This window comes from Ailuropoda melanoleuca, chromosome 8 (assembly GCF_002007445.2).
Source record: "Ailuropoda melanoleuca isolate Jingjing chromosome 8, ASM200744v2, whole genome shotgun sequence".
NCBI lineage: Eukaryota > Metazoa > Chordata > Mammalia > Carnivora > Ursidae > Ailuropoda > Ailuropoda melanoleuca.
This window is the reverse complement of record NC_048225.1, coordinates 18,180,425-18,208,293: the sequence shown is the minus strand read 5'-3', so window position 1 is coordinate 18,208,293 and position 27,869 is coordinate 18,180,425. Positions and strand designations below refer to the sequence as shown.

Here is a 27,869-nt window from a genome sequence, read left to right as displayed (position 1 = left end):
TTTTCTTTTCTTTTCTTTTCTTTTCTTTTCTTTTCTTTTCTTTTCTTTTCTTTTCTTTTCTTTTCTTTTCTTTTCTTTCTTTCTCTTTTAAACAATGAAGCTTTTGTGTCCACAGTCCGGTCCTCACTTCACAGCTCTGAATCCAGAGCAGACTGCCATGGGAGGACGCCATCTTGCATGGCGCTCAAAGNCTTTTTTCTTTCTCTTTTAAAACAATGAAGCTTTTGTGTCCACAGTCTGGTCCTCACTTCACAGCTCTGAATCCAGAGCAGACTGCCATGGGAGGACGCCATCTTGCATGGCGCTCAAAGTCTGTTTTTCATGTGACAGTCATTATGCTCCTTCCCATTGGCTGCTCCACTGTGATGACGTGGCTGCCCCCCGAATCATATTTTCTATGGCAGGGAGTGCTACACAATGCTCTCTGGTATAGGAGTGGGCTCTCCTTTTAATTTGGAATTTAGTGCATTTTCCTTCCTCTTTGTTTTTGCTTCTGAGTACAGCTGTGTGATGTAGTTTACGTAGCTCTTCGAGGGGAAAGCTGAAAGACACGTCGAAGATGATCATTGATTTTGAACAATACTGCACCCGTTTATTTGAGACACTTCAATTGCACATGGTATTTAAAGGTTCATATGTTCATGGCTTAAAAGTCAAATCTGAAATGGATGCATATCATAACTGAATGCATTGTTATAGGCTGATTTTTTAAAAAAAGGCTTCTTACATAAATATGCTAGTATACCTGAAATAAAATATATAGACATTTCTGCTCTAAAAAAACCCGAAAAAAAAAAAACCCCACACTGTATTTAGCAAATTTCATACTAAAAGTAACAGGGCTTACGGGAAACATAGGGTTGGGGCAGACCACTCAAAGGCCATGGAAGTCTACACACGGAGCTGGAGACAGCTCCAGAGGTTGCCTTTTAAGTGAGCCAACACAGTGAAGTTGAAATGCTGGGTTTGAGGGAGCCCAGGGAAGGAGGCAGGAAGTGCAGGCTGGAGCGCTGTAGGAAGTACCACCTCCCACAATCCGTGGCCAGCCCCTAGGGATGGACCTTTCTGGGAAGGGAGCCTTGAGTGAAGGTAGTTGAGGACTTAAAGTCCTTTAAACTCCTTAAAGTGGAGACTCAAAGGCTTTCTGCTTGTTTAGTGGCTGAGCCGAAGTCTTCTCTTTTCCTGCTAAAAGTTATCATTCTTCACCTACTGCTTTGGTTCCCCTTGCTTAAGAAAATTGGCATAGGAAACAATCCAACTAACACATCATACTGACAAAATTCTCCTACTTGCCAGTTGAGGAAAGAGCACTGATGTTCTAGAAATGTACAATACAGCAGACCTTCTGCGCCTTGCACAGACTTCCCTCTCCCACCCCCGTTCTCACGGTCTGCTCTCTTGTTCCCCTGCTCCAGCGAGTACAGTGATTCTTTCCACTTCACACCTTACTAGGTCAAAGCAAAAAAAAGGCAGAGGTGTTGTGAAAGGCCAGCTTCCTACGAAAACCTCAGTGAAACCAATAGAAACTAGCAGCTAAGCTCTTCTGTGTATCTTGCAATTCTCAGCAGGCAGAGTAAGTTAATTTGCAATGGAGGAACCAAAGTGGTTGAAAGAAGGGTAGAAGATTCTTGCTTTCCTGTAGCTGCTCTCTACTAGATTTTTGCCAAGAATACACACGTGTGTGCACACACGCACACACACACAACACACAATCTCCTTTTAGAAATTCTTCCTTTCACTTTGTTTACATATTTTGCTTGAAAAACTACAATGGAGTCATCCAAAAACCCAAAACATGTTTGCTTGAGTCAGTTAAGCTTTGTGTTCATTTATTCAACACAAATGTATCAACTACTCCACTTGCATCAGGACCCGTGTTAGAATCTGGGGACACAACGTAGATCAACCTAGCTACTCACCACCTGAAGGACGACTGTGGTAGCTACGTCAACACATTAGAAATGACCGGATGGTGTGGGGTGTGGAAAGTGCTGGATTGTTAAGATGTTTGTAAGATACCCAGAGCACAGAGGGACACATAGTCCCAGGACGTGCCTGTGTGTGACAGCGAGCACTCAGGGATGGCTTCCCACAGGGGCATATCTGCAGCCATTGGAACTTTATGGTCACTCCTTTTCGTTTTTGGAAGATGCACTTATATTCTAGAAGATGATTTAGGTCGATTGACTTTCTAGTGCTAAAAATCAGGCTTTGATTTTTACCCTCCTCCTTAAAGGCAACAAATTAATGAAACTCATTTTTCAAATTTAAGGTCATGTAATTGACTTACTTTGGCCCTTTTTCTCTTGGGATGATGTTTCTTCATTATTTGACCTCGATTTGTAACTTTCCAGAGTGTGTTCTGAGATTTCATTCTCTGCAAGAAAAGAAAACTATGTTTTTAATTTCGGGTGCCCCAGATAGCACCTATATGTACAAATGTTGATTTGAATAAGATGATCACTCTGTCTGCACAACAGTGGACTTGCCAAGCCCCCTCCCATACCTCATGTCCTCATTCATTCCGAGGATCGTTTTTGGTTTTTTTGCTATGATTCCTACGGGCACTGTGCTAGGCAGCATAAGAGTTGTGGAAATCAAATGACCACAGATTAGAATCAAATATTATTCTTTGAGATGGAACAATTCCAGTAGCTCTTAAAGAACTATGGGGGTGAAGCATTAATGGGAGATTTTGGAACAATACTATGGCACTTGACTGGTGCGCGGTAGAGCTGAAAAGCCAGACCCTGTCTCTAGGTCTCTTTATGAGGAAAGTTAGTCCAGCTGAATATATAGAGAGATTGGCATCAAATTAGGAGAAGTTGTAGTTTTAATAGGGTGAGAGTCATTCAAAGGGGTAGTGTTTTGCTTTGGGACATAATGAGTTCTCTGCTACTGGAGGCGTTGGAGACATATGTGGCTAAATCCACGATGCCCAGGACCACCAGAATACGAACCACATGTGTAATTCTGAGTTTTCTAGTGGCTGTGCTCAAAGAGCAAAAAGAAGCAGGTGAAATTAATTTAATAATATATTTTATTTACCTAGTATACCCAATATATTATTATTAGACATATTTGTGTGTGTGTGTGTGTGTGTGTATATTGAGCTTTCAAAGTTGGGTGTCCATTTTATTCTTCCAGCACCTCTCAAAAGCGACTAGCCACGTTTCAAGTGCTCAATAGCCATATTGTGGTCACTGTATTGGGTAGCATAGGTCTAAATAATCACTCAGAATTAAGGAGGAGTTTAATCCTGGTACACACAGATGGAATGAATTGAGTAGATTGTTATTCTGGATAACTTCTAAGGTCCCTTCCAGCCCTGATATGTGTTAAATCTATGCATTGTAATAGATATCTTCCATGCTAGATAAATTATATATATAGTGTTTCCAATGATAACTTTTTAATCAGAATGCTTGGGAAACATTACTAGCATATTATGGTTAAGGAGGCTGAATACATTCTTTCAAAGTAAGAACAGAACCAAAACAGTCTATATTCACCCTTTGATTGGACATCCCTGGAATATGAACTCCTTGAGAGCAGAGACCTGCTCTCTCTTGTTGATAGAGGCATCCCCCATGCCTGGAACAGTGCCTGGCACACAAGAGGTGCTCAATGAATGCTTTCTGAATGAACGAATGAGTTTTTCACTCAGGATCCTTTTGTGACTAGAAGCTTTTATAATTTCATGTCAATTCCCGGAGCTACTCTAATTTCTCTTGGTTATACACTCCTTGATTATAGCCCCTGGAGATTCACTTTCTGTATTTACTGCAAAACAAACAATTGCTTATTTGAATGACAGCACTTATCAAACAGATTGTGCAGCATCAAAGAGAAAAGCTTTAGTTGGCAGAATTTCCTTTGTCGTGGCCCAGTGTTGCAACGCCTTGCACGCCCCATCAGGGCCTCTGCCTCTCACCTCTTTTCCACACCACGTGCGCTTTCCGAAGCTTCATTATGAAGAGCTGGACGATGATGAAGAGTATGAAGATGAGGAAGGACACAAGGGTGAGCAGCAGAATGCCATTTTTCTTCCTGATCATGCCCACATACTGAAGACTGGCTTCTATACAGAAAATGAAAGGAATTTAGACAGTTCAAGGTTGGTTTGTTTCTGTTACGGAGGAATGTGCACGATACTTTCAACGTGTAGTGTCAGCTGATAGGCAACTCAGATAAAAAAACAGAGAGCTTTACCCTGAAGGGAAAGAGATTCATATTACCTATTCTCTGAAAACAAGCCATCAGGCACACAAACAAAGCCATTCTGTGAGGTGATTTGGAAAATGCTCTTAGTTACAGAGATATCGAAGCCGTGATGTTTCGTTTGTAGAGAAAACATGCAAGAATATTGACTTAAATTATAGTCAGGGGACTTAAATGAGCTGTAAGGAATGATTTTTTTTTTTTTTAGCAAGGTGTAGTTAGCAGCAGGAGAGGTTGTTAAGGAGTGTGAAAAACTATGCAAATAAAATGAAATCCATGAATGTTGGCTAGGTTAAATGTGGTCCCACCTGAAGGCCTTTGGATATAAATTAGGTGAGGTCTTGAAGATCTTTCTAAACTTCACCTTCTAATCCTATGGGCTCTAGTTTTGCCCAGATGTCCTGGCCCCCTCTCAACCAACAAGCAGTTAAGGAGCCCTAGCTTCGTGTAGAACACTGTGCATGAGACACGGTCCCTGTGCTTTAGGGCGTAGTTCTCTCTCCATGGAAACAAACACATGAATCAACAGAAGTCAGAAATCTATGCCAAATTCTAGACCCGTGTGTGCTAACCCCATAATGTGCTCAGGGATTCAGAAGCAGGAGTGGTCCCTGAGTTAGGAAAGTTCTCAGTGAAGACCTTGGCCTTAAGAGTAAGGAGAAGGAAGATGAGGCCTTTCCTTTCTTCAGGAGCAGTTCAGGACAGCGAGGGCAGGGCAGTCAAAATGGGATGATGTTGTCAGAGAAAATGTGTGTTCTTGTTGCGACTTTAGAGCCAGGACCGCAGAGGCAGGGGATGGAGGGCGCTTGATGGAGGCTTTGAAGTTTCTGCTCTGCATGGGAGACTGGGGGAGCCGCAGATGTTCTCTGAACACAGGTGTGAAGAATGCAAAGGGGTGTTTTGATCATAGTCCTAAAAATGGACCACAAGAGGAGAAACTGAAGTCACAGGACTTTGTGCAGGAGATGATGAGGGTCTGGACCAGGGGTGGCAGTGATAGTCGACAAAATTCTGGAAGAGGAGACTCAGAAGTCCTTGGAGAAGGACTGATTCTCTATGTCTTTGTGTGTACATACTTACACAGGAACGAAGGATGACGCCCAGGTTTGGGGCCTGTGTGATCATTTGGACGAGGTGGTTTTGTGGGGAAAGGTGCTCTTTGGCTTTTAGTGATGTTAAGTTCAAGGAGATGGCAGAAAATCCAGCAACAGGGATGTAGGAGATGGAATGAAACAGGGATTAATTCTCAGGAGAATGTTCTGGAAGTGTAAGTATGGAAATTTTCTGCCTGGTGGTAATAGGAACAACCTTGGGAATGGATAAACTCTTTAAGAATTAAGGGAAGAATCAAGGATGGAGAGGTAAAGTCAGAAGTGTATCCAAATACAAGAAGCCAGAGGAGGAAGGGAAGTTCTCTGATGGACACAGGGAAGGAGTGGTTAGCAAAAAAGTCACAGAACAAGGCGGAGTATGTCAAGGAAACCAGGGAGGCAACTAAGTCAAGGAACAAGGGAATGATTAACCAATAGAAAGGTCAAGAAAAATGGGGACTGAAAAAGGCCATTGGATTTATTGATTAAGAGGTTAAAATGTCAAGTGTTTATTCTAAATGCTGGGGAAGGGGGGAGGCTTACCAGTGGCCAAGGCAGGGCCTCGAGTGGTTTGTTCTTTCTCTTCCTTGTCTGTTGTACTAGAATCTTCCATTACTGCCACTAAGTTGAAAGAAATTAAGACGTGATATGTACTGTATACGAACTGTGTGTATATACACAGCCATTCCAAGGCAGCAGAGCAGCTCTGGAAACCAAATTAAGTGGTCCTCCTTAAAAACAACAAGACCATTTTTGAACTACTGACTTCTTCCAGAAATAGTTGCAAATGGGCTCATTTCACCTTATTTTTAAAAGCTAGATGTTTACTGAACACCAGCTCTGGGCTCAGCCCTCAAACAGAGCATTCGGTAGGTTTCTCACTGCAGCTCTGAATAGAGACTTGGAGAAGCTAAGTACGTTGTCTGAAGCCACGGAGCTGCGAAGTGATGGAGCCAACGTCGACATTCAGAATGCAAAACATAAACCACTATTTTATACTTGCTTCCTGAATCAGGCCTTCAGAATGGTGCAAGATAACACCAGGCCCCTGAAGACTGGCATCCCAAGCCTTGTGGGAAGAAAACCCACAGCCTGAGAAGCAATGATTTTTATGTGAAAAAACAGGCTCCCTTGTCATTCAAACCTCTGCTTGCCTCTCCCGCTTAGAAGGGGCATGTCCTTGGGATGCTTTTGCTAGGTGGGAGAAGTCACAGAAATGAAAGATCGTGTTTTTCTGATTTTGTTGCGTATCCTCTCTACTCCTGCCCCCACCCAACCACCGTCTCTTGCTTTTTAGCCCATTACACAGCGCCACTGTGTGGATCCCGCCGGGAATGACACCACCCATTCTGCTGGAAACGGGTATTAGTAACAGTAATAAAATCGTAGAAATGGAAAGCTGAAAGGAAATTTAGAAACCATATTAAATCTTATGTTATAGATGGAAAAGCAGAGCAGGAAACTGGGTTGTTTAGTGGCGCTGTACGTCAATTTAAAGACAAGCAGATTCTAAACACGTTTACAAATATTGGATTATTAAAGCAGATCGTTTTCAGTTTCCGTTGCCCTTCAGAAGACTGGATGGTACGTATTATTTTTATCTGTGTTTAAAAGCCCCAAACATTTACTTCTAAATATTATTCCAGATAAACATTTTTAAAAACGTGATCTGATACTCAAAACTATGAACGTGGTAATGATATGAAAGCCTTATTCCACTCAAGGAAATTCTTATAGACCCACTATTTGCAACAGAAAGAGGACATATAGGAGCTAAGGCCCTTTCTGGAAAAGGCTTTCTTGCTCAAAACACCATAACAAGTGAAGGTATTCATACGTGTGTTTATTCATTTATACGGCATTTCCTGAGCACCGGCTCATGCCGGATACTACGCCAGGTAAAATACAAAGGTAAATATATGCTCATTGCCCAGAGCTAACCACCCAGTGGGCTCTGTCTAAAACACTGGCATTGTAATCCAGGCTTTCTAAAATCTGCATTTAGAGTTCAATCCTGTCATCAAAAACCGAGTTCTTGACAACCAAGTCCCTGATGTGCTTTCAAAGGTGATTTTGTTATTCGGTGGCCAAAAGCCCCAAATCTCCAGATCCTGCTTCTTTGCCCTTTGCTGAAACCAAGCCTTTATTTAGCGTTTGGTCTGTTCTGAATGAAAAAAACAAAGAAATGAGTCTCTCCATAAATGAATTCAACCTTGCCCTTTACCGCAGAGGAAATTCAAATGTCACGATCGTGTGTGTGTGTGTGTGTGTGTGTGTGTGTGTGTGTGTGTGTGTATGAAGCAAAACAGCGCTGAACTGACAAGGCATTAGTTACCCTGAAGCCCATCCCATTAAGAACACTGCTGGTAGGGAGCTCGTCCAGAACACCACAAAGCTGCGGCCAGGGCAGGGCATCCCGCATAGCCTTATTAAAAGTTAAAATTTCAGGGGCGCCTGGGTGGCTCAGTCGGTTAAGCGTCCAACTCTTGATTTCAGCTCAGGTCATGATCTCAGGGTCCCGGGATGGAGCCTTGTGTCAGCCCCCAGGGTGGGCATGGAGCCTGTTGAAGGTTCTCTCTCTCCCCCTCTCCTTCTGCCCTCCCCTCCCCGCCTCTCTCTTTCTCCCCCCTTTTAAAAAAAAAAGTTAAAAATTAAAAAAAAAATCATAGAAATGAGAACGGAAAATTGACCCTTTCCAAGGAGAGAGGATTTTTTTTTTTTCAGTCTTAATGGGTTGACACTTACCAGTACTAGTGGGCTGCTGAGGGTCTTGAGAGGATGGGGAGCTTTTCTCCAGGGCCTCTGAAGCCGTCTCTCGATCAGTAACTAGGAAAGGGGAAAAACAGAAATCTGCAACTACGGAGAGCAGTTTCACCCACATGGTGCTCAGGACAGTGGGCTGGAGAATGTATTTGGCTGCTACCTGCCTGTGGGTGTTTTTCAGGAACCTCAAAGCGGGCTGCAGCTCTTGCTCGGGTTTTCGCATCTCTATCCTGCTGCTAGCCCATCTGCTAGGCTGCCTGGCTGAGAAGTACGGCAGGCTGGAGCCGGAGCGCTGTGTTTCGCAGTGGTACGCAAAGGCTATCTGCTGGCTGTCTCTGTCTCAACTATCTGTCAGTCCTTCTGTCTATCTGCCCCGTCACCTATCTCCCTCCTTATGTATTACTTAGGGGGCCTTGGAGTTGGTCACAGGCAGACTGGGTTGAATTCTGATGCTGTTAACTTGCTTGCTGCCGAGTGCGATTGAGCCCAATCTCTTGAATGCTCAGTTTTTCCTTAACTGTAAAATGGAACTACTAGCGGCATTTACCTTTGGAGGTTTTTTTTTCCCCCCAAGAATTAATGAGTTATTCCTACAACATGCTTAACACTGCTTTGCTATTTATTAAACACATTGCTTACAAATGGAATATTGTATAGTGGAAAACGATGTTTGGGGCGCCTGGGTGGGTCCGTCGGTGAAGCGTCCGACTCTTGATTTGGGCTCAGGTCATGATCTCAGGGTTGTAAGATCGAGCCCTGAGTCGGACTCCATGCTGAGCATGGAGCCTGCTTAAGATTCTCTCTCTCCCTCTGCCCCTCCCCCCTTCTCTCTCTCTAAAAAAACAAAACAAAACACACAAAATAATGTTTGGGGATGTTTCCAGACATTCAGCTTAGCAGAGATTTGACCAATGAACAGGTCTGTCACCAAGGAGTGTATAGAAAAGGTGCCTGAAATTTTATAAATATTGATACCGATATGTGACAGGTGGGTAATGTGTTTATGGAATCTGTGGGTGCTTCTCAGCATTTTACTTTTTTATTTTTATATTTAAAAGTATTTATTTATTTGAGAGAGAAAGAGAGCACAAGCAGGCAGAGGGAGAGGGAGAAGCAGACTCCCTGCTGAGCAAGGAGCCTGAGGTGGGGCTCCATCCCAGGACCCTGAGATCATGACCTGAGCCAAAGCCAAGAGTCAGACACTCAACTGACTGAGCCCCCAGGCACCCCAAACCTAATTGTTTTATATTAAACCAGATACCAAAGAGATTTCAGAATGAAAAACAGAGCCATTTTTCTTACTAATGTTTTGGTGTTGCAAAATAGTTATTTTTCCACACAAATATGCCATTTCTGTTTATATGTAGCAGATTATTTTTTAGATAAACATTTAAACTTTTTTTTTCAGTTTTAATTTCTAATATGTAAATACTGAAAGATACAATTCATATAAGTAAAAATTCTTTGGGGTCCTCAATTATTTATAGGAGTGTAGAGGGGTCCCGAAATCCATAAGTTTGAGAACTATTGCTCAAGGGTTTTTTTTTTTTTTAAATCCTACCTCCAGTTAAGTAATAGGAAATCAAGATTCCTCATTTGGAATACGAAATCAATGAAGTAAATCATTTTGAAGAGGCTCTGATCTATTCCTGCTCTGTTCTCCTCCAAGCATTGCACTTTCACACGCATCTAAGTGTGGGTGTTTCAAAGGAAGACACTACGCGTAATCCCAGATACGGCGCTTGCCTGATGATCGTTTTCCCAGGTCCTACCATGCAGAGCGCGGGGATGAAAGGGGTCAGAACCCTTCCTTGTAAACGTGTTTTAGAGCATCCTCAGCTAAACAAACTTTTTAAACTCACCGGATGAATGAAACAGGTAATAACTGTATGTCAGTGTAATCGCTCGCTGAAGGGAAAGAAGCCAGAAACCTATGGAAGCTGCCAGGAGCTGATACTGGAGTTGCTCTTTAAATACTTAATGGAGATCTGGCAGTGGGTGCTGAATAATCGATAGTGAGATCAGAAATAAAAGTCAAGTCCTGTCCTATTATTATTAGAAGCATTTTATGGCTAGGATTTTTGAGTCCTTTGAAACTATGGCCACAATGGAGAAGAACCTGATTTCCCCTCCGGAGTAATTTTTGTAGATGGCCTGAGCAATAACTGAAAAGTAAAAATACGTATTTTTTCAATATCATTGGTTCTTTTGTTTAAGAATCTGAATGTCAGGGCGACTGGGTGGCTCAGTTGGTTGAACGCCCAACTCTTGGTTTCAGCTCTGAGTATGATCTCAGGATCGTGAGATCAAGCCCAGCTTCAGACTCCAGTGTCTTTCAGAAGCACCCCCCGTATGTGCTATGCTCCACTGACAGGAGGGGCTGGAGGGGGACGAGTCATGGAGAGGCAGGGCTATCTGCGTCAGATTGCAGTAGCCAGCCCAGTCTGTGGGGCCCCACTCTTCTAGATGCAGCTTCCTCAAGACTTGCTACTTTTGGTTTGAGAAAGTGACTAGTGGAAAGTACGTGGTAGTGAGGGGGGAGCCGTTAGCCACAGCAGCACCCCCACAAGGCTGCAGGGCACTTTTCCCATGATGGCATCCTCCTTAACGAGTGCCTTGCATTAGTTATATCATGAACAGCTTTCTCAACGAATGTTTCCTTACCCAGCAGCTCCCTCCTTTGCTGGTGTGAGTGAATCCTCGCACTTGAAGGATTCTTTGTACCCTGAGAAGTACCTTACAAAATCACGAAGGTCAGAGCCTTATTAATTATAGGTGTGTGATTCATGGTACTTCTTATTAGATACTTCTTGGCTCAAAAAGTTTTCTAGGGGCACCTGGGTGGCTCAGTCGATGAAGCGTCCAACTCTTGATTTCGACTCAGGTCATGATCTGAGGGTCATGGGATCGAGTCCTGCTTTGGGCTCTGTGCTGGGCATAAAGCCTGCTTGAGATTCTCTCTCCCTCTTGACTCACTCTTTCTCTTTCTCTCAAAAAAGAGAAAGCTTTCTAGAGTTTTAAAATTATTATTTTTTGCTTTTGATGAAGGAATCGAAGAACACATTCTGAAAATGGAGGCAACTCCTCTTCACGTTTACTATTTGACATTTTATTTATTAGTATTTGTTCTGCCCAGAATACTACCATGGTTAAACTAAAATCTGCAAAACAGTTATAACAAAATAAATCTAAAAAGTAATCATGGCTTAATTTGACTGTGTGAGTGTTTTATATTAACATAAAATAATGTTGACAAGTTTAGATTTATTTCAGTTGCTATTATCTCCTTTTGGGTTGATTACAAAGATAAAGGATGCTTCAGATGACCTCTCTGAAAACATGACTGCAATAAAACTATCTAAGGCCAAGTTATGCCAGCTGTCATTATCAAAAAGCAAGCATGACGCTATTTGCATATGGCGCCCTGCTAGGCTATCTGCACAACTGGGGTTCTGAATGTTGGAACAGGTGCGTCATGACGCTCAGCTGGAGAAATTTCAATCATTAAAGGAATTTGCTGTCAGGAGAGCTTTGTGGACAGTGATCTCGCTCTGAAGGACTCTTCCCATTCCATTCAATTTTGTTTGATAGTGTAATATTAAGGTAAATTAAAACACGATTAAAGACAGTCATTCATTCTTCTTACCCAAGTCTTCAAATCGGAAGGGTGCTACCAGTTTTCTTCCTTGTAGGCCCTTGTGTCGGATGACGCAGTCCACTGTGGAGTTTTTGCCATATGTGCGGACTCTGAGGATGCTGCTGCTATTACATATCTTTCTGTCAGTTTCAAATTCATGGTGGGTTTCACCTATGGAGCAAATTGAAGAGGTGCGTGAGGTTGTGGCTACTTAATACCATTGGGTGGGTTTGCTTCTCTCAGGGACCAATGGCCCTGACATCTTGGCCAAGCTATTAGACTTCTAAGCTCATTCTAGATTCGCTCAGCTGCCTTGTACCTGCTTGGCCCTAGTCACAGAGGGAAGCAGGTGAATAACAGTGGTTAGGTTTCTATAAACCTTCACTACTGGGGAAAAAAAAATCCAAAGCTTATCATGGTTACACAAGGACAGCCTGATGTTGCCAAACACAAAACCTAAGACCTTACTCAGGGTGAATGAATAAGGCAAATGAAAGGAGAGGTCTTATAATGATGTAGAATTGGTATTGGACTGAATGTCTCTCTGATTATGGAACATACGTTACAATGTAAACAAACTAGAAACAGTTCCCAAGCAGGACCATGAACCCTGCTTCAATCTAATCAAAGTTTAGATTCTTTGGTACCGTAATATTTTTATTGAGGGTATGATATCATAGCATACTTTATAAGGAGGATCTTACCTGTTCCAATATACAAGCATTATGTTAAATGTATTTTCAAATTTGTGTCTGCTAAAAAGTTCATGCAGAGGTAATAGCTATATTGTACCTATATATGAAATTTTGTTGAATTTTAAGAGGCCATAATATCCCATTTTAGGTTTCTACTTTAAGTATAAACATGCAATCATATTTTTTGTGATAGGTTTTCAAGATGAAGACATAATATCAATAGGTTATAAAGATAATTTGTGTGGAAAAAACGCATTATTGAATGTTATTTTCCAGCACCTGATACCACCAGAGGGTGCCAGAGGATTTAAAAATTCCTTGGAAATTTCAGTAGGAAGGAAAACAAAGGAGGAAAGAGAACCCTGTCCCTACTTACCATAGAGCTCTAGGCCATTCCCTAAAATCCAGGTTATCTGCGGAGGGGGCTTGCTTCTCACAGTGGAGCACTTAAGCGTAACATGTTCTTTTCCATCTGGCATTCTGATAACTGAAGCTTCCAGGGTTGGCATGGAAGGTGTTGCTGGAAGAGAGTTGATTTTTCTGTGCTCAATGAGCTGATCTACATATCCCCCAGTAAAGCACGGAGTCTAATAATCTATAGGGATCATTGTAGCGTATGGTCTAAATAATGGGCATTTTTTTCTTTTAACTTGATCTTTAACTTGATCTTTCCCAGAATACAGTTAAAGGGCTTTTATGTACTTGTAAAGCTACCTTGGCTGTAGTCCCATTGCTTGTTACCCAGTGTATGATTAGTCCCTGGAAATTCCCAATGTTACCACGACAATTTGTACATTTGCCCTTTGACTGTATTTGACTGGTAGAGCACAGGTGAGGAGTATAGACCTGAAATCTGGTTCCATCTGTTACCAGTTATTGTAAGAACCATTGTATGTCCCTCAACGTCTTGGTGGGTCAGCTTCCTTGTCTGTGACACAAAGGAATTGGTTTATGAGTTGGCTGTTTCAGTTCTAGACTTGCATGAGTATATGACTTACCTCAAAGTGAGTTAGTTCTGTCCCCTCCTAATATCAAAGATGTATTTTTTTTTATTAAGGGGGCATTGGTCCTTTTTTTCCTACTCCTGTCTTGGAAATAGAGTTGACCCTTGAACAATGTGGGGATTAGGGGCGCCGACGCCTCCCCTGACCACCACATAGTTGAAAATCCATGTACAACTTTTGATTCCCCACAAACTTAACCAACAGCCTACTGTTGATGGGAAACCTTACTGATAACACGAATAGTTGATTAACACCTACTTTGTACGTTTTGTGTGCTCTATTGTATTCTTACAATAAAGTCAGCTAGAGAAAAGAAAATGTTATTAAGAAAATCATAAGGAAGAGAAAATACATTTATAGTACCGGACTGTATTGATTTAAAAAATTTGCATATAAGTGGACCTGCACAATTCAAACCTGTGTGGTTCAAGGGTCAAGTGTACTTTTTAGGTAGTCTAACTTCTTCCTCTTTCCCATTCTACTTCACACTTTGGTCCAGAACTGCACCCTTTCACATTGATTTGCTCATTTATCTGCCACGGGCATTGCAAAGTCAGCTCCAAGTAGGCACGAGAAGCGTGTTCGATGCTGGCAGTACAAATATGGAAAAGATAAGCCCTTTGAGGAGTTAACAGGCTGGTGATAGACTCCACCCCTAAGCTGTTAGTTAAAAGATCATGCTTTAAATGCAGTGACGGAGGTATGCAGGGAGTGTGAGAAGAGCTCAGAAGAGTACACAAGCCGCATGAGCCAGAGTGCTGTGAACGGTGGCCAGAAAGGTGGGCTGAGTCCCATTGGTTCTCAACACCCCTAGGGACCCGTTCCTTCCCAGACACTTTGTTCCTGTGCCTTTACTTTATGGCAGGCTCCATGCTATATGAATTCAACAGAAGCAGCCTAAGACATTCATTCGTGATATGTGCAATTATGTCACTTAGAGATCAATAAAAAGCAATGTGTATAATTGACCTGAATTAGAGATCAATAAAAAGTGATGTTTATAATTGATCTGTTCCATCACAAAAAGCAGAAAAGTAAAGACAGTAAGGCTTACACCTGAACACAGCAGACCATCCACAGAACTGAGTGAGTCCCAGGCCATCAGGAGACAGTCCCTTCCTATCCATACCTCCCAGCCCCACCTCCCACCGGAAGAGAGGACCTGGTTTTTTGGCAGAGGACGTGAGCCAATTGTCCAGTGCAGTTACATCTCAATTCACTCTGTCTTAGGATGTGCTGTTAGGTTTTACTTTATCGACATACATTTTGCCCGCCTAGACTGGTGGGCCAACTGCTTGTGGGCAGGGATCCCGATTCCTCTTGGATTCCCTGGAGCTTAGCACAGCGCCTGGCACATAACAGCAGCTTATCAAGTATTAATTCTCCTTTCTCTTAGTTCCCTAGACAGGAAACTTAACTGAGGCCAAAGACAAATTTCACAAAGTCCCATTTTCATCTAGGGCTCCCTGTGCACAACGCTCCTTTCTGTTTTCTTCTCAACAAAAGATGGTAGAGGTGCCTGAGAAAATGCTTTGCTATAGGCAATATTTCTAACGGAAATGTGATGTTTAAGAATGTTCCGTCCTGTTCCTAAGTCCGTGGCTCCCGTGCTGGGTGTGCTGGCTGTCGGGGCACCTACCTAGCACGATCACCTTTACTTTCTTTGTTCTCACGGAGTCACCGTAATGTAAACACTTGTACACGCCGTCATCTCGCTGGGTGACGTTAAGCACACTGATGGCGAGCTGGTTGGTGGAGTGATGAAGAAGCTGGTATTTGGGATTTTTTAAAGCTGGACAAGAGGGGAAAAGAGCGGTTAGGAAGAAAGCGATCAGATGAATACAGTCTCTCAGCGGATTGATTATTCACAGGAATGGCTTTTGAATTTCACACTTTGACGGAACAAATGTCACATCTTCGGTTGAGCTGCCTTCCAAAATCTAGTGTTCCCAGCTGGATGCCTCTCTCTCAATGGCTCGACATTTGTTTAGGAAATGAAATATTTTGATACTAGGATCTGCGAATTAAACCGTTTGCTTTATTTGGGCATGTAGGAAATGAACGATACTCTGGTGAAGGGTTTGGATTGTGGGATGATTAATTTTTTCCTTCATTTTCTTACATTATGAAAAATGTCTCATTAGATTTCCCTCTTCGAAATATGATTGATTTGAGGTTGTCCTGTCACAATGGATGTGAAGAACGCAAGATAAATGCGTGGCTATCCATTACTCCATTTGGGTACTTTTTATTTTTAAATATTTTTTTAAGTTAATCTCTATACACAGTGTGAAGCTTGAACTCATAACCCCGAGATCAAGAGTTGCACGGTCTACTGACTGAGCCAGCCAGGTGCCCCTTTTATTTTTAATTTTTTAGAAGTGTATTATTATTTGAAGTTTCCCAAAGATGATAGCAAGTGTTTGGTTATTTTTGTTGTTGTTTTGTTTTTTGGTTTTATATTGACCTGGATTTCCATCTCAGGTCATAGGTCCCTTAGCAAATCAGAGGCTCCTGAAAGGAGTGGTTGTGTCTCTCTCTCTCTTTGGATTTGTAACATGAGAAAGCCTAAAATAGTTAAACCTTGAATGGCTGACCCAGGAAGGTTGTTTCTCATCTGAACTAATGGCTGTGTGTCCTGGGACACTGGTGTTACCTGAGCTAGAATTCAGCCACTCTCAGTCTCAGCACTATTGACTTCTGAGCCCATAATTCTCCGCTGTGGGGGCCATCCTGGACACTGTAAGACATTTAGCAGCAATCCTGACCTCTCTACCCATGAGATGCCAGACCCCCCTGCTTTTCTCCAGTTATAACAACCCGAACTCTCTCCAGACATTGCCATACGTCCCGGAGAAGGCAAGAACGACCCTTGGTTAAGTATCACCAAGTTCAATCCAGGTATCCTGCTGTAGAAATTTGAGAGTGCCCATCTTCTCCCAGTTTACTAAAAACCAAACCAAAACAAAAGAAAGCATTATGTAACAGGAATGATCTCTACTCAACGTTTTTTCTCAGAACTTTTTAACAATTAACATCTACTTACTTTATTGGAATCTACTATTGATAGTTTATTTAGCTTGAAATATATGGTAAGTTTATGTTGAACATCGTGATAGTTAATAATGTTTCATAACGTAGGGGCGCGTGGGTGGCTCAGCCAGTTAAACTTCTGACTCCGGCTTTCTGCTCAGATTGTGATCTCAGGGTCCTGGGATTAAGCCCCGTGTTGGGCTCCACGCTCAGTGCAGAATCTGCTTGAGATTCTCTCCCTGCCTCTCCCTCTGCCTCTCCTGCTTGTGCGCGCGCGCACACACACACACACACTCTCTCTCTCTCTAAAATAAATACATCTTTAAAAAATGCTCCATAGCACATCAAGTTTTTTAGAGGCTCTGCTTTTACAAGGCAGAACTTTGCTGTTTTGGAGACTTTTCCAAGTAATTGGCAGTTCAGAATATTAAATGGAGATATACAAGGGTCTCATTATGAAGGGGAGGGGTTAGTAAATCCTGTCCAAGGAGATGAACTAAATAGACTTTTAAGAATCCCTTTCCTTAAGAAAAAACACAAAAAACAAACAAAAAACCTCCATTGTGACTGTGTGAGCAGATGGATGTTAACTAGACTTCCCAGTTATTTTGCAGTAAATACATAGTGTTAGGTCATTGTACACCTTATACTAATCCAGGTTTACGTGTCTATTATATCTCAGTGAAACTGGTGGGGGACGCGGGGAGAGTCCCTTTCCATCTCAGGCCTCTGGGACTCAATGTGTGTTTGTGAACATAGGTATGACTACCCTTCCGTCCAAAGTAGTATGCCCTGTCCCGTTCCTCAGTTGCTCAGCGATCTTGCTTTTGTGTTGAGACCCACAGGAGTAAAGGAGGTATCTGGAAGGGAGCTTTGGGATGTGATTTTGAATTGCTCAGCTGGAAAACGAAGCAGCTGGCCTCAGAAGTGGGGCGATGGCATTAGCTGCAGGAGGAAAAAGGGCCTCCAGTCCGTCTGTGGCCTCTCGATTGCTGCTGCTGGTAGTTTCATCGTTGCTAAGAGTAAAAGAATGATGTGGGGTTGAGGTGTGGGCATGGAAATGTGCTTTGTAACTTGAGCCCCCCTTTACCAACCATTCTGGTGGGGTTTCCATTTCAGACTTCCTGTCAGAAAAAGCAGCCATATGTAAAATAATAGGCCTCTGGGTGTGACCCTCACGTAATAGTAGGTGGGCCAAGCCCACCATTGGATGACTCATGTTGGTTTCTATCCCACCAACTTGTCTGTCTGGAAAATCCCTCAGGTTGAGGTCTAGTGGTGATTTTTTTTTTCTTTCACTTACCAGGATGCTCATTTAAAAAAATGGTGAACCCTGACGGGGCCAGCCACTGCAGGGAGGTGGTCTTCCCCTGAGAAGCGACACACTTTAGAATGAGCGTCTGGCCTTCCTCCACGGTGACTGTTTCTGTGTGGTTAGTCAGAAAGGCTTCTGCAGAGGAAGAGAATTGGGGACAGTCAGGCTGGCATGGCCAAGACACTCCTGAGCCGAGGCAGGACTTATTCTCAACACAACCTCATTCATTCATTCTGTCATTCATTACATACTTTTTAAAAAAATTTGTTTAAGAGAGAGAGAGAGCGTGAGCAGGGGGAGAGGGGTAAAAGGAGAGGGAGAGAGACCCTTACGCGGGCTCCATGCTCAGCTCGATCTCACGATCCTGAGATCTTGACCTGAGCCAAAATCAAGAGTCAGATGCTTAACCGACTGAGCCACCCAGGCTCCCCTGATTACATACTTCTTAGAAACAAAAACATAAATCAATACAAAGGAGCAAGCACGGTACGCAGGAGCAGTAAGATGTCTCCTGAAGGAGGTCTGAATGAAGGGGTGAGATTTTAATAGAAAAGAAGGAAAATATTGAACAACCTCTATTGGGCACTTGCTCTCTCTTACGCCAGGAACTCTGCCAGGCTGCGTTAACCTATATTTAATTTAACTGTTTTTTTTTTAAGATTTTATTTATTTATTCGACAGAGACAGAGACAAGCCAGTGAGAGAGGGAACACAAGCAGGAGGAGTGGGAGAGGAAGAAGCAGGCTCACAGCAGAGGAGCCTGATGTGGGACTCGATTCCATAACGCCGGGATCATGCCCTGAGCCGAAGGCAGACGCTTAACCGCCGTGCCACCCAGGCGCCCCTAATTTAACTTTTGAACTAACCCTATAAAGAAAGAATTATTTTGCAGGCTCTTTATATGAAGGAATAGAGGTTGAAGGTCACAGGTCCTGGGATCTGTACCCATGTCTACGTTCTTCAGAGTCCATGGTTACGTAACTAGGTCAAACTGTCTAAATGATGAGACCCCAGAAAAGTCAGCCTTTCTGGCCTCAATGTGTGAAACAAGTGACTTGTGGCTTTAAGTATAAGTTATGTGTCTGGATTCCAAGTGGTGTTCACAGGGAGTAGGTAAGCCCCACCTGCAAAAGAGCTTCTATGCCAGAGGAAGGATATTCTAGAAGACTTCTTCCAATTCAATTGTCCACAGCAACACTTTCTCCAGGCAAACATGAGAGTCTAATTTCCCCAAATCACAACCCCCAGAGAACGATAAACAATTGGTTGTAAGCAGCTGCAAATGCGTTCTCCCAAAAAGGAAATTGATAAAAAAATAAAACAAATTGGCTTTACTGCTGATTTGGCACATTTCTTGCCATCTGTGATTTCTTCAAGTTTTAAATTAAAAAAAAAATCTTTTTTTCTGAGGACTAGACAATTCTTATCAATGAAAGTACAAAACACTTCCATAAACAGAGGAATGCTGTGGGGTTATAAATTATGAATAGCAAATGTAATGATTTTCCCTGCATCATCTTAAACCTTAAAAAAAAGAGAGAGAAAGAAAGAAGGAGTTTATTTCCTTGTGATAGATTTCGAGTATTAGGAGAAATGCTTTGGAGAGGCCTGGGAATTAACTGATGTAGACTTTTTAGTTTGTTCCATTTCTAGGTCATTAATTTCAATCTAGCCTCTGGCAATAATAACCCAGAATTGCTGTATTGTATTTGTATTGACTTTCATGGGAAAAAAGTTTGCTTGAGTTCTGATGGAAAAATACCCATATCATCAGCCAATACTATAATGAGCAATGAAGAGTCCATAAAAAGATACTGTGTTTTCATAAGAGCATTGAAGCAAAGCCCAGAATTCTGCTTCGGTTGGGGTCATTTGGAAATATTTTCATCTATAAAATCAACCCATAACTGAGTAATAAAGATACTATTAGTAGAGATGACAATGGAATTTCTTCTAAGGTTAAGGAGCTTCTGAGCCAAGAAATTTAATCTAGAACTCTCTACCTTCCATTGCTTCCATAATCATTCCCATCTTGATTCTTGCTTTATTTTCTAGTTCTTGTACGTTATCCTGCTTCCCACAGATTGAAGTTTCTAGAGGGCAGCGACAATTTTATATTTCTCTAAAATTCATTCCTTATAGAAAGTATCACAGTGTGAGCTTGAAAAGTGATGGTTTAATGCCAGCTTTCATGACGGCAGCATAAAGCAGACGATGGACAGATATCTTTGGTCTCCTGTTGTTAATAAGAATACTGAGAGACAGGAGGGAAGTTACTATGTTGAATCAACGATAGAATAAAGACCACTGTTAAAGCAACATGCCCTAATTTCATCCTTCAGGCCAGACGTTGATACTGAAAAGTTTTGCCCATGTTCTTACCTTTGGCAAAGCGAGTGTCTAGACAGGAAGCCTGCGTTTGGGGAAATGGGAGTGGTGAGATTTATCTGTAGCCTGTTTATGAATAAATGTCTTCCATTTTAAAGATGTCTTTTTCCTGGGATGTGCGTTTTTGAATTAAATTGCTATTTGATTCTTACAATGTTTAAAAAATTGTAATGAACCATAGGGTGGCTTTTTAGCATGTGCTAAAGAATCGTATCTCCTAAGATTAGTGTTCTGTCTTGTTGCTGAGAATTTAATATCACCCTACTGACCACAATTATAAATGCCTGGGTTTCACGTGGAAAGGGCTGTGTTTGTGGCGTGGAATAATGGCTGTTTACTCTGCTCCAAGCCCTGCCTTTAGCTTTACAGGCTGATTTCTTTTGCAGTGTTATCGTGCAGACCCCATGCTTGATTTAGAGACAGGAAATCATTGTAGAAAGGAAGAATAGCCCCGGAGAGAAGCCACAGACACACACTGCTTCAGCTGCGAGTGCTTGCAAACAGTGTTCGGTGTGTCTCGGCTCTGCTAACAGTTGGGAGAGGAAGATCCCTGTACCCGCGTTTCCATGGTACGTCTCCTAAGGGAAAGTTCCCCAGGATTCTCTCATTGCCATTGCGAACTAAACTGGAACTCATCTTTTATAGACATATGTTTTTTCATCTAAGTTTGGAGTCAAACTTTCACCTTCTTTGTCAGAGGGAGGGGTGTGGGTTACCTTCTTTGCTCACCACTTCCTCCCCTGCAGGCTCGAAAAACACGGATATCCTTATGCACCCTTAGCTTTTCTTGTATGGATCCTGAGCGCTGTGTGCCTACTTCCTAGGCTCCCCGGCTGGGCTTCAGAGTTCCAGTCTGTACGGTAGCCCGACGGGGCGCGACAGAGGCCAGGAGGGCAAAGCGTGGCAGTGAACAGCTGCGGAGTTTCTCCTGGGAGGTTCCCCCCCCCCTTACTGCTGGTAGGTCATGTGTAGAGAGTGGATTATTGACTTCTGACTGGATTCATCCATCCATGCAAGGCCATGTGTTGTGAGGCTGCTGGTTGACCCTGGGGTTATAGATTGTGACTGGTTTATATATGGAAATAGAACCGGTGATCTCCATCACTCCACCCCCAACCTCAGGAATTCTAATGGTCTTATCAGTGCAGTGGCTTCACCCCAAAACACGGGTGACCAACCCTCTTGCAAAAGGGCCAGCAGCAGTCACAACCTCTACCAAAGCACACATAGATGAAATCTGTGTAGTTCTTAGGATTTCTTGGTTTTCCCCAAGATTTTGAGAGTTGCAGTGTCTGATCTCCCCTCTACTAGAGGTTATCATGGTAGACTGAAGAAGGGGTAAAATATTTTTTTTTTCTTACCTTAGTAGCCTAATGATTGCAAGCAATAAATTTAAAGACTCCAGAACAGAGCAAGTCTATCCTGTGGGGACCCCAAGCTCATCATGTCCCATTGGAGCTCATCATTTCTAGTGTCTCCCTAGGCTCCCCACACACCGAGCACAGACACACCACCTGTTCTGCTCCACTGTTTGCTTGTATCTAATGTGGCCACCAGCCACGGCCAGGTCCAGGCTCAAGAAAACACTTTGCCTATGCTGTTCTAGTGACCTGGATGCTTTTCCTTTTTTTTTTTTTTCTTTCTTTCTTTTTTTTTTTAAAGAGGATGGGAGAGGGAGAGAGAATCTTAAGCAGGTTGCACACTCAGCGAGGAGCCCGAAGGAGGGCTCCATGCAGGGCTCTATCTCATGACCCTGAGATCATGCCCTGAGCTGAAATCAAGAGTCAGATACTTAACTGACTGAGCCAGCCAGGCGGGACCACCACCTGGATATTTTCACCTCCTCTAAGACTCAACTCAAATTACACCACTTTGGTCAAACCTGCCTAACCAGTGTTCAGCCTCCTCCTTCCCCACAATGACCTGCCCTCTTCTCCAGATCCTTAAAGGTTTTGAATGGACTTCTATTATAGCACTTAGCACAGTGCTTTATATCTGGTTACAAGTATCTCTCTGTGTGGAGATTGTAAACTTCCCATGGAGGAGTTGTTTGCCATTCATTTTACAGTCCCAGGACCTAACACAAAGTAAGATTTTATTTATTTATTTTTTTCAAAATAAAATTTTAAGTATTGGGCGCTTGCGTGGCTCAGTTGGTTGGGTGTCTGCCTTTGGCTCAGGTCATGATCTCAGGGTCCTGGGATCGAGCCCCACATCGGGAATCCCTGCACAGCAGGGAGTCTGCTTCTCCCTCTCCCTTCCCCCCTGCTTGTGTTCTCTTGCTCACACACTCTCTCTCTCAAATGAATAAATTCTTAAAAAAGATTTTAAGTATTAGTTGAATTAATGGCTAAAAACGTGGACATTTATACATTCAGTAATAGAGTGTAATAGGATGCCAACTTCTCTCTGTTATTGTTATGTTGCGTGAGAAAGACTTGAGCTGAGTTAAAACCAAAGACAAAGATGAATGTCTCAAATCAGTGCCCTATTTACATGACTATTACAAAGTAGTAGGCAAAAATGCTTCAATTTAGATCATTATAAAAAAGGATTATTATTTTTTAGATAGAATCAAGAGAGAAAACACAAGGGTGAATATGAATCTGGCTTTGCCAAACTTATTTCCAGTATGGCTTTCAAGAAGGCATCTCAAAATGTCAACAAACATGGGACTTTTTCATGGTCCAAAACAACAAACATGGTCAAAAGGAATATCAACAGAACCTTGAATTTGCAACTTGTTTCCTGCATCCTACCCTCCACTAAAGACCAGGATAAAAGGTTCAGATTGGATTTTCATCATCCGCAATATAGGTGAATGGGATTAATTTTGAAAAGTTCTTCATTCTTGCTGTATTTTACCCATCCTAAAGGCTATGTACGTGGATAGTGACCTTGAAAAGAGGCAGGCTCCAAGATTATGGGACTTTTTTTGTCCATAGCTCTTGGCAGCCTTAGAAGTTGCGTGGTGGAAGAAGGCACAGTGATCTCCCATGATTCATAGCTAAAAACAGCTGACAGCGTAGAGTGTTGTCAAAGTTGAGGATTTGCNAAAAATCAAGTGCGAAAATTATAATACAATGTAAAGTATAACTGACTCAAAAAATAAGCAGGAATTTTTCCCTGGGGCTCATTATTATCTCTGAACCAATGGAGAGTTGCAGAGCACTTTGCCGTCTTCGAAGTGCTTTCACATTTTGAAATTTGATCCCTTTAAAAATCCAGGGAGTTTGGTCGTTGAACATTATTAATCATTTCTANGTCAAAGTTGAGGATTTGCCGCCTTTTTACTAACAAGAAAGCAATGTGGTCAGCTCCCTTCCTATTTGGGACTCTGATGGGCCTGAGCAAGGTTAGGTCAGAGGGGACAATTTGTGCTCAATACCATTGAGCCTAAATGCCTTCTGGGTGAGTTTACAGATTGGGATTTTTCAATAGCTCATCTTCCAAATTGTATAAATCAGTGGCTTTCAAACTTTTGATCTACATTAAGAAGCACTTTCTTTNTCATTGCAAGATGCAGACATTGGGTTTTTAGAGAACTCAAGTGATCTGGCTAAGGCTTCTGCAGCAAGGAAGCTTTTAAAATCCCACACTGATGCCTTTCCACCTGGCGTACATTTAAGAGACAGAACCTAATAAGCTTGTTACATTTTGCCATAACATAAACACCACAGAGACACATACTACTGTCTGTGACCCTTGCTNAGCTCCCTTCCTATTTGGGACTCTGATGGGCCTGAGCAAGGTTAGGTCAGAGGGGACAATTTGTGCTCAATAACATTGAGCCTAAATGCCTTCTGGGTGAGTTTACAGGTTGGGATTTTTCAATAGCTCATCTTCCAAATTGTATAAATCAGTGGCTTTCAAACTTTTGATCTACATTAAGGAAACACTTTCTATCACAACCTTGAAGAAAGACGCACACACACACTCTAAATGTCTCACGAGATAATTCTTATATATATGCTGTGCAGGCTGATTTACCAGCTCTGAAAACGTGGGCAGGTTACCCAACTTCTTTTAAACTCCGTTTTCTCGTGTAAATTGGGGTAAGGATACTAATACCTCAGTATCTGTGCTAGGATGAAATGTAATTAATATTAAGTGCCCGCCCCTGCACATGCACAATAAATATATTTTTCTCCTCTCTTTATAAATAGTATTTGATAGTATTATAAATAGTATAAATAGTAATTTGTATTCTAAAAGAGTTGTCTTAGGTTTGCCTTAAGATAGGATTATTGTTTTTATTTCAAAACTTTTTTTGTGAGATATTTTAATGAGGCCATAACTTTGAAAGTCAGTTAAGGGCTTTAAACTTTGGAATAATTGAAAACAGCCTAATTTTAGCTGTCTAAATGTACTTTTCCTGAATGTATGAGCTGTTCTTTAAGCCACTTATTGAAGAAACTAATATTATTTATTACCAAATATTGAATTCATATTAAGTGCCTCAGAGTATAGGGACGAAAAAAGAAAGCATTGAATTTAATTGTATAAAATAGGAAATGGAAATACTACATAAAATAGGAAATCTAGTTTTTTAAAATAGTGTCCTTCAGATGCAGTTCTATGGTGAATGCAGATTCAGAAGGACAGATGCCTCACCTGAAACATAGCTATACTTCAGTTCAATATCTAGAAACGCACACACAAAAAGCAAGCAATACATTTAGGCATGGCTACTTTTGTGAGAAGTCGGTACAAGTGGCAATCAGAGATTTACAGACACCTACCCTTTTTGTGCAGGAATAATTTGACCTGTGCTAAAAAGGCAACAGTGTCTTTAATTTTCATCGTGCTACATTAGAATTCAGTAAGCATCAAAAATCAAGTGCGAAAATTATAATACAATGTAAAGTATAACTGACTCAAAAAATAAGCAGGAATTTTTCCCTGGGGCTCATTATTATCTCTGAACCAATGGAGAGTTGCAGAGCACTTTGCCGTCTTCGAAGTGCTTTCACATTTTGAAATTTGATCCCTTTAAAAATCCAGGGAGTTTGGTCGTTGAACATTATTAATCATTTCTACATTGCAAGATGCAGACATTGGGTTTTTAGAGAACTCAAGTGATCTGGCTAAGGCTTCTGCAGCAAGGAAGCTTTTAAAATCCCACACTGATGCCTTTCCACCTGGCGTACATTTAAGAGACAGAACCTAATAAGCTTGTTACATTTTGCCATAACATAAACACCACAGAGACACATACTACTGTCTGTGACCCTTGCTATACTCATTAGCAGTTGAACAAGAGATTAAATAAAGGAGTAACATCCCCCCATGTGTGATCGTGGCGTAGCCTGGAAGGTAATCACATACTTACCTGGGTTGTCTGCTGTCGTGGGTCCTCTGAATGCAGTCGACTGATAGGCGGATGTAAAATACAGGTCAACTGAGTATCGTAAGAAATGAGCTCGAAGTCCTTACCTTGTAAGGGGAACCAAGCCAGCAAGCTGCAAAGTCTCCACCACATGTCGTGCCTCGCTGTTGTCACACTTCGTCAACTTCCTCTAGATTCTGAAATAAAGGGAGCAGAGTGGTTTCTTTTGAAGGGGGAGAGGCAGCGGCTCTGTGACCTCATGTATCTCAACGCCTCCATTGGCTCTGGAAGCCCCCTCTTGGCTCGCTGCCCCCAAAATACCTCCGGGTGGAACATTTAGGGACCGCATGTGTCATCTCGATTGTGGAGAGGTGTGAGTGATGTGTTGGTGGCACAAATCATTCTGCCACACGTGGGTAGTACATCAACTAGGTTGTGAGGCTTTTGGGGGGAGGATGGGGTGGGAGAGAGATTAAAATTTCCCAGTGTGGTAATGTAACCTTGTTGTCACTTTTCTAGTGTATTAGACAATGATACCCAGACAGTTTTTGCTGAACCTTTGTGAATATTTTATTTCTGACAACCAACGTATAATGGTTTTCAGAGGCAGAATTCATTCACTCACATTATTTGATCGTTTAAAAAACCTGTACCAATTTACTCTACCCATCTATCCATCCATCCATTTCTACATCTATCCAGTCATCTAATACGTACTGTTCCAAGATAGCCTATATAAAAGATAAATTCTTTGTTTTTAAGGAGAATATGATCCAGTGTGGGGGGGGTGACAATAGGCAAGTGAACCATTTTGGTATTTGTCATTAATTGGGCAAATTGAGATATGCTATTTCATTTTTTCTTGGCCACACAGCAAAATATTAAGAGATTTATGGTTAAAAAATAGTCTAGACTACAATGTTTGGAAAATTATAAAAGAAATAATATTCACTGGTTCCAATTAAAATGATGGGGCACCTGGTTGTCTCAGTTGGCAGGGCATGTGACTCTTGATCTTGGGGTCGTGAGTTCAAGCTTCACTTGGGTATAGAGATTACTTTAAAAAAAATAATAAAACTTAAAAAGACAAATGTCGTTATTCTGTAAATGTGTGGATACTTTGGGTGGAGAAAATTGTATCCACCAAAAATGTCTTTCAAATATTTTACCTTTTTTATTAAATTTTTTACAGATTTTATTTATTTGAGAGAGAGCGAGCGAGTGTGTGAACAGGGGTAGGGGCAAAGGGAGGGGAGAGAGAGGATCCTCAAGCAGACTCTTTGTTGAGCATGGAGCACGATGCGGGGCTCGATCCCACGACCCTGAGATCATGACCTTAGCCACAATCAAGAGTCAGATGCTTAACCGACCAAACCACCCAGGCGCCCCTCAAATATTTTGCCTATTTCAATAGATAGAATGGGGGCGCCTGGGTGGCACAGCGGTTAAGCGTCTGCCTTCGGCTCAGGGCGTGATCCCGGCGTTATGGGTGAGCCCCACATCAGGCTCTTCCGCTATGAGCCTGCTTCTTCCTCTCCCACTCCCCCTGCTTGTGTTCCCTCTCTCGCTGGCTGTCTCTATCTCTGTCGAATAAATAAATAAAATCTTTAAAAAAAAAATAGATAGAATGAAAAGAGGAGAAAAAATAGAATTTTCTTTTGGGGCATAGCATGATATAAGGTAATGTTTCCCAAATTGTATGATGATGCAAAGGCCTTGGGCCTCCAACCAAAAAATGCAGTTTGCTGGGGTCGGCCCCGGAGTGACTGAATCAGAGTCTTACTTGGATGAGGAGCCACCTGTGTGTTTAACAAGCTCTCTGGGGTATCATAAGTCAAGTTTGAGCAACACAGACAGTGTTCTGGAACAGAAACGAAGACATGTAGGGCTAGCCCTCACTCTGCACCCAGCTGGTGTGGCTGGGGTCAGAGAGGATTCTCCATAAATTACTTGTTGACTATATTGACCTGCTTATGGAAACAGGAAATGGATAAGTTGCATCCTACCATTTTTTTAAAATAGAGAATTAAGGAGTTTGCTTAAAGTGATATAGTCAGTGGCAGAGCCAAGACTTCAGTCTTTGGTCTGATTTTTTTTCTTTTTTTTCTTTTCTTTTTCTTTTTTCTTTTTTTTTTTTTAATGAAATTCTCGGGGTACTTCCAGGCTTTTTTCCCCCCCTCCCTTGGATTGTACACTTTATTTTTTTATTTTTATTTTTTTAGATATTTTTTAATGTTCAGTTAGCCACCATAGAGTACATCATCAATTTTTGATGTAGTGTTCAAAGACTCATTAGTTGCGGGGCGCGTGGGTGGCACAGTGGTTAAGCGTCTGCCTTCGGCTCAGGGCGTGATCCCGGCGTTATGGGATCGAGCCCCACATCAGGCTCTTCT

General features: G+C 42.1%; 1 protein-coding gene and 1 long non-coding RNA gene across 2 annotated transcripts in view; one reads left to right on the top strand and one right to left on the bottom strand.

Annotated features, from left to right (window-relative positions):
• Positions 1-191: 191 nt before the first annotated feature.
• CRTAM (cytotoxic and regulatory T cell molecule) lies at positions 192-25,679 on the bottom strand. Its single transcript, XM_011216893.3, has 10 exons — positions 25,584-25,679; positions 17,748-17,894; positions 15,051-15,203; positions 12,784-12,927; positions 11,722-11,883; positions 8,058-8,138; positions 5,856-5,933; positions 3,935-4,081; positions 2,291-2,377; positions 192-541 (listed from the first exon to the last, which is right to left on the bottom strand). The coding sequence occupies exons 1-10, from the start codon at positions 25,627-25,629 to the stop codon at positions 411-413; spliced, it is 1,176 nt and encodes a 391-aa protein (XP_011215195.1). The 5' UTR covers positions 25,630-25,679; the 3' UTR covers positions 192-410.
• Positions 20,598-27,869, top strand: part of LOC117803334 — a 39,519-nt gene continuing 32,247 nt past the window's right edge. Inside the window, exon 1 of the long non-coding RNA XR_004627058.1 lies at positions 20,598-20,716. This is a non-coding gene — a long non-coding RNA (uncharacterized LOC117803334). The remainder of the gene's footprint in view (positions 20,717-27,869) is intronic.